This window comes from Apteryx mantelli, chromosome 4, assembly GCF_036417845.1.
Source record: "Apteryx mantelli isolate bAptMan1 chromosome 4, bAptMan1.hap1, whole genome shotgun sequence".
Taxonomy (NCBI): domain Eukaryota; kingdom Metazoa; phylum Chordata; class Aves; order Apterygiformes; family Apterygidae; genus Apteryx; species Apteryx mantelli.
Window position 1 is genome coordinate 86,816,493 of NC_089981.1, and position 10,562 is coordinate 86,827,054.

A 10,562-nucleotide genomic window follows, 5' to 3' on the forward strand; every position below is an offset into this window, starting at 1 on the left:
GTCCGTGCGGCGCCTGCGGCGGAGCCGGTGCGGGCGGCCGTTAGAGCCGTTGCCTCGTGCGTGCGCGCGGCCGTTGGAGCCGGTACTGTGGGCGCCCGTCGTGCACCGGGGCGGGGGGGCGGCCGGGAGCTGTTCGCGGCGGCGCCGTGGGGCGGGCAGCGCTGGTGGTGGTCTGTGGGGGCGCCGCTGGGGGGTGGCGGCCGCGGGGAGCGCGCTGAGGGGCGGCGTGTAGGGCGCGGGGCGGCGGGGGCCCCCCCGCGACGGGCTGCGTGTGCCGGGGGGGTGGGGGGGGTCCCTTCAAGAGTCTCCTTCTGCTGTGGGGACTCCTCTGAGGGTCTGTGGGGGGGACTGTGGGGAACCCCCCCCTTGGGAGTGCTCCAGTTGTGGGGACCCCCCCCTTGAGAGTTCCTCCAGTTGTGGGGACCCCACTGAGTGGCTGTGGGGGGGGGGCTGTGGGGAACCCCCCCCTTGAGGGTGCTCCAGTTGTGGGGACCCCCCCCCGAGGGGGTCTGTGGGATGTGGGGCTGTGGAGACCTCCCCCAAGAGGCTACTTCTGCTGTGGGACCCCCCCCGAGGGGCTGTGTGGGGGGTGCTGGGCTGTGCCCCCCCCCCCGACAGGCTCTTTCTGCTTTGGGGGGCTGTGGGGACCCCCCCCCAGGGGCTGTGGGGGGCAGGGCTGTGAGGACCCCCCCCTTGAGAGACTGCTCTAGCTGGGGGAACCCCCTAGGGGCTGTGGGGACCCTCCTTGAGAGGCTCCCCCAGTTGTGGGGAACCCCTTGAGGAGCTGCATGGGGTACAGGGCTGGGGGACCCCCCTGCCCCGAGAGGCTGCTTCTTCTGTCTCCCCGGGGGTGTTGCTGATGGGGGGGGGACCCCCCTTGAGAGGCTGCTCTAGTAGTGGGGACCCCCCAAGGGGCTGTGTGGGGCGATGGGGACCCCCCTTTGAGAGGCTGTGAGCCCCCCCAGGGTGCATGTGGGACTCGTCACAGCCACTCAGAGCTGGGCTGGGGTCTGCGCCTGCTTCCCCTTGGAGCTGAGCTCTGGCCCAACGGGCGCTTGCTCCCCTTGAGGGTCTCTCTGACGAGCGACAGGGGCCGGCAGCTCTGCTTGGGAGCATCCGAGACGTGTCTTATTCCATCGCCGTCCACCCCGCTGCTTCCTGGAAAAGAGCACAGCAGAGGGATGGGGGGTGGCAGAGGGAGACAGAGTGTCACGTTGACACTCATACAGAAACCGGCGGAGCCCAGGATGCTCCGGGGGAGGCAGGAGGCAGGTGCCTCCTACGCTGACTCCGGTGGGGTCTGCTGGTGTGCACCAACACCAGAATCGGTCCTGAAAGCCTGCTAGGCCGGGAGGGGAAGTTGGTGATCCACTGAAACAGGCCTGAGCTCTTCCTCGCTGTGTATTGATAAAGTTTTCTAATTGGCCAATGCATTTCTATTGAGTCAGTGATATTCCTAACTCCAGAAAATGTGTGGAGCTTCTGGTTCAAACCTGATGCTGCTCTAGCTGTGCTTGTGGTAGTTTGGAAAATAAGTATTAGTTGGTCACTTTAGTTAAAAATATACTGGCTGCTTGGAAATTACGAAATTTTTTATTTGTTTCATGTGCTCTTCCACTGATGTGTGTACTTAGTATTCTGTAATCCAGAACTGAGATAGATCTGATTTTTTTTTTTTAATTCTGTATGGAACATTATTTGAATGTTGTTGTGTGAATAATCATGAACTCTAGGAAGGCTTTTTCATGGACAGGTAAATAGCAGTATTAGAATAATGGAGATCTAGAAATAGAGATGCCAGTAAGCTGCTTTAACTAGGGAGACCTTAGTTTTGCTTAGCACTGCCATAATTAAAACACTAGTCATGGTTTTGGAGTCCCCTGCATGTATCAGCATGATCTGATCACTAAAGCTCAAAACTGGGACTCAGAAAATCCGGCTTCTCAATTCTTACTCTCCATCTTTCGGAAGGTTTTTCTTTGCACTTTGTTTCCTGCCGTTTCATTTTCAGAATTCAAGTGAGATGAGAATTTCTCCTACTATTTAATAATTAGGTTTTTTACATTTACATATAAGATTGTTTAAGGGAATGTGGATTTAAAGGCCAGTGTATACCAGCAGGTGGCATAAAAAAGATACTTTTTTTTTTTTTAAAGAAGCTTTTTCAGCTGGGTTTCCAGAGCTGCCTTCTGTTTTGAAGCTTGCATGCTGCAGTCACAGTGAAATGCTTCATAGATAACATCCTCTGCGCTTTCTAGGCAGCTTAACAGGATTATAATATATCTTATTTTGAAAAGTATTCATCGCTGTCAAATTTTTCTTGTTGATGTTTATTTTGACCTGTCAATGTGTGACTAGCACATCTTCTGTGGTTCACCTAAGTCAATTTGAAGATGTATAAAGACTCTAGTCTCAGGAGAAGTTCCTGTGATAAGCTCTGTTCATTCTAGAAACCTCACCAGATAACTCCACAGATGAGAAAGTGGGAGTAAATTTCCTGTATCTAGCTATCAGTACAATATATCCGTTTGCTTTCTTGTCTCCCTAACCCCAAAAATACACAATCTCCAGCTCTCTTTTTAATCATTAACAGGTGGTTCACCATCATTTTGGCAGCTTTACATTTTATGTGTTAATGGACAATAAGGCACTACACTTTATAGCTGAGATGGCACTTGATTTTGTAAATATACCAAGCAAACATGACTGCATGAAAAATGTTTCATGGACTACAAGCATGCATGCAGGATATTATATCATCTGTGTTTTCATCGGTGTGGTGCCTCTTGGCTGAGAAACTAAATATTTATATGTAATGGGACTGGTTTAAAAAATTGCACTATTCCTACCACCAGTTTAAAATCTGAAGAATATTTATGCAAATCACCTCTAGACTGTAAACAGTATGTTAGCAATGTTTCTTGAGAGTGCTAGATGCTTTCCTTTTTAAATGGATGTAGAGGCTAAATATCCTAGTCGATGCCTTAGCTGTCTTTTTTTTCTTTTTCCAAAAGAACGCTGGTAACTTCCTAGCGCAAACGTAAAAGTTCTGTTTGTATTGACTTTAGATAACGTGCGCTGCGTCAGCGTGTGTGCTCTTTGTTTAACCCAGTGTACAAGTCTGGTGGAGTTTAAATAGTTTCACTGGAAAGATAAAGTGAACACGTTCTGGTTTCATCCACCTTCCTTTACATCCCTAAGAAATATCATATGGCACAATATAACCAGGGAAAATATCTAAATATGCTATTAAAACAATAGCAAAACAGAATGTTCCTTATCAGTATGCGTTCTCTTCCAGAACACCTGTTGCAGCCATGATGCCTGTTGCAACTGTGATGCCTGACGACACACCGATGTTTGACCCAAATATCCTCCACGAACTTGACTGGAGTGAGAACACGGCGACGTTTTCTCCTGCCATTTCTCCCTTAGATCCAGGAGATGGCCTAGTTATGAGACCGCTTTGCACAGCCGATTTAAATCGAGGTAGAATCCTGTTTAATGATCATCACAGACTAAAGCTGGGTGCTGGACTAGATAATATATATTCCTGAGGCATCTCTCAGTAGTTAAGAATTGCTTGTTTTATCTGATTTGGGTTATTTATTTTTATCAGTAAGGAATCTGAGCATTTGGCATTAGAATGATTGCTGGTATGCTGGGTGACATTCAAAATTGCTTTTACTCTGTTAATAAACTTGAAACTAATCTTAAGACTCAAGTCTTACAGATAATCCATGGCTTCTTGTTCACCACCATTTGAGACAGGGAATATAGCTGTTCTTACTGTTCCCTTTAATAAAGTAATGTAAACCAGCATATTATTTTGAGTGTATGGAGATTTCTTCAGATCTGGAACTTGGAAAAAAGGTTGTTCTGAACATATAGCTTAATATTCGGATAATTTCAGGCTTATACTTTTCTTGCTTGAATGTATGTGTCTTTTTCTGCAGTCAAGTTGCAGTTTGCTGCTGATGCATTAGCCTGTCCTTCAGCATAGCTCAAGGCATGAGTTTGATGTTAAGATCACAGTCTACTTTTATAATATGCAGAATGTACCATTTTACATGCAAGCGATTAGATGGTGCCATGGGGCTGTTAACTCTCCAGACAGCCATCTCAGGTTGTTCGGTACTCTTGGAGCTAATTGTGTGTCTTTCTTTATACCTCACTGAGTCTTTATTTTTTTTCCCTCTCCTCTTTTATAACAGGCTTTTTTAAAGTTCTGGGTCAGCTAACAGAAACCGGAGTTGTAAGCCCAGAGCAGTTTATCAGTGAGTATATCATTATTTCTTGGCATTTCCAGAGAGATTGCTGGGACCAAAAGATACTGATGCTGACAGCAAATCTACTTGGGTGTGTGACTCCTGACCGCTTGATGCCAGAGGGATTTTTTTAACCTTTTAAGGCAGACTTTGGCACTCAGCTTTGGATTCAGCTGCTGCTGCCTCAAAGGGCTTCTTGGCTGGGGCATGCTTAAATTGTATACTGGCTTTTGAACAGGAAGGGCATAACGGGTTACTGGGTGATGGCTTGTTTTGGCTGAATGATTGCAGTGCCAATAGCGAAGCAGAGGCTTGCCTTTAATCATAGATCATTAGAGTTATGAGCTCGTGTCACTGGTTTGCTTGCGATGTAAGAAGACCTAGTGTAGGTACTGCCACCTTGGTCCTAATGCATCTGTAGAGAGGCTGGGGAAGGAAGGTCCTCCTAGCAGCTAAGGAAAAGGCATTCATTTCATTTCTCCTTTATCCTAGTTTTGTCTCTTTTGGGGTTAGTCTGGCTCTGGGGCTTTCTGGTTCTAGTGTCTTGGTCGCATCTTGGCTTGCGATGCTGAGTTCTTCAGTGATCTGCATTTCGGGATCTGTTGCAAGTGTTAGAAGTGACTGTTTTAATGTCTTTCTGCTCCCACAGAAACATTTGAACACATGAAGAGATCTGGAGATTACTATGTTACTGTTATAGAAGATACAAATCTTGGACAGATTGTTGCTACGGCAACACTGGTTATAGAACATAAGTTCACTCACTCCTGTGCAAAGGTACATTCTCTCACTGCAGCTGAAATGTAAGGAAAAAGATCCTGTCCCCAAACTATGTCCATTTGTTATTTTTATGGTGCTACTGTGTGACAAAGTATGTTCTACTGAGTCAGTGGCAAAGGCATTTTAGAAACATCTCTCTTCCTTGGATGCTCCGCTAAATAGTTAAAGGAAGCTTTGGCTTTTCTTAAGATAAAGAGCAATTTGATGTCTGCCCCAATCTCCCTCCCAGTAACTTTTGAACTAGTCAGACTTGGTTCTCATTGAGCAGATGGCTGAGGATCTCGCTAACGTAGAGTCCCAGTCAGACGTGTGAAACGGGGAAGCCAGAGAACGGCTGCGGCATGACCACAACTCCTGCTCTGGGTGCTGGAAGGGGCATGATGAGTATGTCAACCACGGGAGGAATTACTGAAGTTTGCATCCAGTTAGCAGAAAATCCAAGCAAGAAACACAGAGCAATAGGGAAATTAACACAACAGAGTGCTACTAAACTAACACTTGCCTGTATTTTTGCAGAGAGGAAGGATAGAAGATGTAGTAGTAAGCGGGGAATGCAGAGGAAAGCAGCTTGGTAAACTGTAAGTATTTCACCTTCTTTGCCAGTTAACACCAGGCGGGGCAGGAGCCCTTTATCCAGTTGCCAGTGAACACAGATGAGCTGCTGATCAGTGCCAGCAAACACGCTAACCAAAATGACCCTGGGTCATGTCTGCGCACCGACCCTCTGCGGTGGGAGGAAAGTCCAAAGCTGCAGTCAGTGTGGCAGGGGAACACGATGTCCGTTAGTGGCTGTTGTTCCGAACTAGCCCATCCCTTTTGGGTGCTGGAGGTAGCGCGTAGTTACTGCCCTCAGCGCACCATCTGCCTGTCCTCCTCTCTGGAGGGAGGACGTAGTGCTCAGTTAAAGGCAGCAGTCGCCAGGGCATCGCTCGCCAGAACTCCGAGAGCAGGACTTTAGCTCTCCAGGTTTAGCCTGGCAGATCCTCCCCTGCTGAGACACCTTAAAGAATTTAGCCAAAAGGTATCACTAGTCGTCAGAGCGCAAGCTGAGGTCCTGATCAGCAGTAACAAAAAGAGCCTCCAGGGCACCGGTTCATCCTTTCCCCTTGGGATGGGAGCTATCCTGCGTACCGAGGGAAACTGTAGCGTGCTCTAAAACTTCCGTATTACAGGACTAAGGCTGGGGAAGGGCTGCTCTGTGGTGAGCAGGCATTTGCAATGGCCTCGTAACCTGCTGTGAAATAGGTGAATCTACCAAATGTGTTTGTGTTTTTGATGGGAAAGTTAGCTGATACCTGAAGTGGAATGTTGTTTTCTACAGAGATTGAGGAAAAAGGCAGGACCACTAAAAGCATTTGAAGAGGTCTTTCCCATGGAAAATTTGGATTCTATTTATTTCTTGTAGGAATCTAAATGTCCTTAAGTTTATTTTCAAAAGTGGCTTCCACTGATAACTTCAACTAAATAAACATTAATGGATTCAGTGTTTAGATCTATTATTTCCTTTAACCACTGTTTTTTTGTCTTTTCCAGATTAACATCTACCCTTACGTTGCTCAGTAAGAGACTGAACTGTTACAAAATTACTCTCGAGTGTCTGCCAAAAAATGTGGCTTTCTATAAGAAGTTTGGCTATTCGGTATCTGAAGAAAATTACATGTTTCAACGGTTCTTTAATTAAGAACTTAGTCTTTTTTTTTTTTTTTTTTTGTAAGGACTGTTGGTGGAGGAGCTTGTGCAACAAACATTCTCTTTGTGGAAAATTTATATAGTTCATTGCTGCAAATATAACAATCCCTATAAATACTCAACATCAAATGTGTAAAACCTGCAAAAAACCTTACTGACATTTTAGAAGGGTTCTCTGGGGTAGGAAATGAGCTCTTAGAACTAATTTTTACTACTGTTCAGTCAAAGTGAAGCTTTTTTGTTCTAGCTGGGTTACAAAGGATCTTGTTAAGGGGATGGTTTTTAACCAAAGGTATATATTTTTATCTCAAATTTTTTCTTGCATTGTATTTTTCTAAAGTTTTGCGCTTCTTTTCTTGGTAGCCAAAGTACAGATCATGGGATCGTGCTCCCGTCTGTACTTCACTGACAGAAGGTGTAACTTGTGTAGGGATGCTTCTCTTGCACAGAATCAGTGATACAGAATGGGAATTTGTTCTGTTCTTTCCATGAAACCTCACTTAAGTGCTGTTGATGATGATGATGTTAACGTACCTAAAGTTTTTTTTTATAGGCACTATTTTCCAAAATTGAACTTATGGCTAGCGCTGGTAGGGGAGACCCTTACAGGCTGTGCTAAAGCTGACGCTTTGGAGTGTAAATGGATACATACCTAATACTGCTGGGGCCCTGCACTTTAGCTGATAACTTACTATGTTTTTCAGGGTAGTTACTTGTTTTCTGACAAAACAAACCCATGGTTTGTGACAGGGCAAAGGTAACTGAGAAACTGGAATGTCTGACAGACAGACTATATCCCCTCTTTAGGGGGGCTCTCGCTAATATTCAACATGAGTGTGATTTGGGATTGGCAGTCAATGCCTGTATCTGTGAAAAGGCAGTAATGCATTCAGCTTCACTGAACACATCCGACCAACTTGCCGTACTTGAACTCCTTAGGGCCGGGCGTGTGGTGGTTTTGCTGGTAACCACTTATGCATATTGCATTGCTAACTGGCAGAGAAATCCCAGCTCCTGGTCCCAAGGGATTGTTGCTGCTTTGGAGCATCCCTCTTGCTATAATGTTGGATAAATGATTTTAGCACTTTTGCCACTGATGGCAAGCAAATAATGTACAAAGCCCTTGTTTCAACAGTAGTGTTTTGTGTGAAGAGAGTGACAAATCCTACATCTATGAATAGGGCATTATAAATACATGAAGGTTTGTACAGAACAGCCAGTCTTGTTTGTGAACAGTTAGGCCTTACAAAATGTTCTTTCCATTGTGGTGTGGAGAGCTACTTTAAGCTGTGGTGGGGGTTCTATTTAATGTTCCTGACGGTACTCCACTCAATATAGTGTTTCCTTGGTGATGTCTATGTTTTATTTATTGATTATTTTTTAAAAAATCTTTGTTTAAGCTGAATAAATGAAGACTGCCAGATGTATCATCTGCTCTCTTTTTTGTATTACTGTGTTTTGCCTGGAGGCAGGTATCCAGAGTGAGCCTGTACCTATTGTATCTTTCCAGAGCCGCGCTGTCAGCTACAACTACCTTTGTTTGGCTTTCCCTAGACTGAAAAGAACATTTTTCTGAGATTCCATATTGATTTTAAGCATGTGCCAGATGCACATTTGCATCCGCAGACTTGCTTCACAGAAGTCATATTTGTGAGAAGGAAGGTCTCAGCGCGCTCTGGTTCCCACACTTGGTGTTAGAGCCCATGTGCTCGTAGATACAAAACCCAGCTGGAATACCTGGCCTGCAGCCAGCGATACACATCCAAACAGCTTGATGGCTGTGCAAAAAATGCCTGAGGAGCCTAGTTCTTCCCTGTGGGCACACTGGGCAAACCCTGGTACGAGTGACCCTGATGGCAGCCTTGGTTAAACTTTTCTTGCTCAGGGGTGAGGAGGGCCAGAAAAAAGAAGGATTTTTCCCCCTCTTTGTAAGGAATTCTGTATTGGTGACTTTTCTTGTTAGCTGTTCCTGTATTCAGGCCATCCAACTTTGCATTCAACTGGGGAGGCCTAAGAGAGCCTACAGGTCACGGTGACACAAGCTCTGCCTGTCCTTGTGCTCCCCAGCAGAGCTGTGGTTAGGCCCAGACACCCCATGGTGCTAGGGGGTGTTCTCCCCCAAGGGAGAGCTCAGGCTCTACCATGTGTGCAAACTGCTAGAAGAGCCAAGTCTCTCAAGCCCCAACTCTGAACTACTTATTATTAAAATAAGCTACTAACTTATGTGGGCCCGGATGACTGAGGTGGATTTTCTTGCCTCTCACAGTTTTAATCAAAGTTGAATTTCCACTAAGTGGCTTATTTGAATATCACACTACCTACACCCTCTAAATAGCTCCAGGTCCCTCATTATGTGTTAATGAAAAGATTAGTATATGTGAGGAGCAGGTGGTTGCGTACCCAGCTTAGATCATTATAAAACAATGAATTAGTGTGAAAGCTTCAGTTTGTGGCTGCATGACAATACCTTTGCTGGGAGGAAGCCAGCTCATCAGCATCCCTTTAGTTTTGAAGAGCTCTTTGTGACAGAGGTGCCATTTTCAACCTTGGCAAACTACCAATACCAAAACAGCTTTGGTTACAAAAGCCCTAGGCTTAGTCAGGAAAAGTACTGTCACCTGCTGTCACACCTGTTTAACTGCTAGACTGTTAGGAAGGCCTCTTCCAGAGAGAGAAAGGCTGGATTAAGCACAGTCTTCCACAGGAGGAAAGGTTTGAGATGTTTGTGGCTGTAGCCCTTGGAAGAGCATTAGCCAGTCAAAGGACTAAACACTCTGCTGACTTGGGATGAGTGGGAAGGTCTCTGCAAAGTGCACTCGGATGTGGTAGAGCTGATACTGCCCAAGCTGGTAACGTACACATGCCCCTGTGGTTTTAGGCAAGCCGCAGCCAGCTGAAAGAACACCTAGTGCACAAGTACCTGTATTTTAAACTGTCAGTTCACAGGAACTAGAAAAATGCTACAAAAAGCAAACAGCAACAGGTGCTATTGAAATACATCAGTCAATCAATCAGGTGGAAAGGAAACTTTTGCAGTTAACAGAGCTGTGGATCCCCACAGATTTGGGTACTGCAGCTTCGTGCCTGAATCTGGGGAGGGAGGAAGATGGAGCCTGTAGCAATATCCTAAGTCCACAGAGAGGGATCCTTGCCACCAATTCTCACCTTTGGTTTTTCCTCAGGACCTTCAGAAAGCACACCATAATTGAAATAATACCTACTAGAAGCAAGCTAAACACACAACAGAAGAGATTACAAACACTTTTAAATAAAAGGCTTAATACTAGTATGTTTGAGGAAGCCTAATCTGAGAATCCCTCAGGATCAGAGAGGCTGTAATCCGCAAGGCTGCCAGGCAGACTAGAATGACTCTAGAAGGCATTAGTAAGGGGTCACGGAATGAAAGAGAGATTGGTGGAAAATCCTTAGTCATGAAGCTTGTTAGTTTGTGAAACAGCCTCCCCCTGGGAAGCACCAGAACCCTGGTGAGTTAACAGAACCAGACGACACATGAGCAAGCCTCTTTGGCAAGGGGTAGTCAGATGAATCAACAGGGTTGGTCCATCTGTGCTTCATCTCTACCATTTCTCAAGGGACCCCAGGGGGCTTGAAAGGGGAAGCAGTTTTAAACTGAAGTTCTGGTTCCCGTCCTGGTTTCCTCAGAAACCTGTAGCTGACAGGATTTGGTGAGCCACACAAAAGAGGCATCTACAACCCCCGCATTACATGAGTAAGTAGCCATTGCAGTGTCATGGTAATGCTGTGGAGTAAGTGGTGAAGCAGCCGAGAAATTATTTCCCAATGGCCCCAGAAGCATTCTTTTAA

General features: G+C 45.7%; 1 protein-coding gene across 1 annotated transcript; it reads left to right on the forward strand.

The window, feature by feature from the left end:
• Positions 1-8,160, forward strand: GNPNAT1 (glucosamine-phosphate N-acetyltransferase 1). The gene is made up of 6 exons (XM_067295163.1): positions 1-82; positions 3,302-3,489; positions 4,215-4,277; positions 4,918-5,045; positions 5,565-5,626; positions 6,582-8,160. The coding sequence occupies exons 2-6, from the start codon at positions 3,318-3,320 to the stop codon at positions 6,727-6,729; spliced, it is 573 nt and encodes a 190-aa protein (XP_067151264.1). The 5' UTR covers positions 1-82; positions 3,302-3,317; the 3' UTR covers positions 6,730-8,160.
• Positions 8,161-10,562: the final 2,402 nt, after the last annotated feature.

Bases quoted from the DNA above. Each gene is read 5' to 3' on its own strand.
- GNPNAT1 (XM_067295163.1), top strand. From the start codon at position 3,318: ATGATGCCTGTTGCAACTGTGATGCCTGACGACACACCGATGTTTGAC. The intron at 4,278-4,917 runs GTGAGTATATCA...CTGCTCCCACAG, and splicing joins AAGCCCAGAGCAGTTTATCA to AAACATTTGAACACATGAAG. The intron at 5,046-5,564 runs GTACATTCTCTC...GTATTTTTGCAG, and splicing joins TCACTCACTCCTGTGCAAAG to AGAGGAAGGATAGAAGATGT.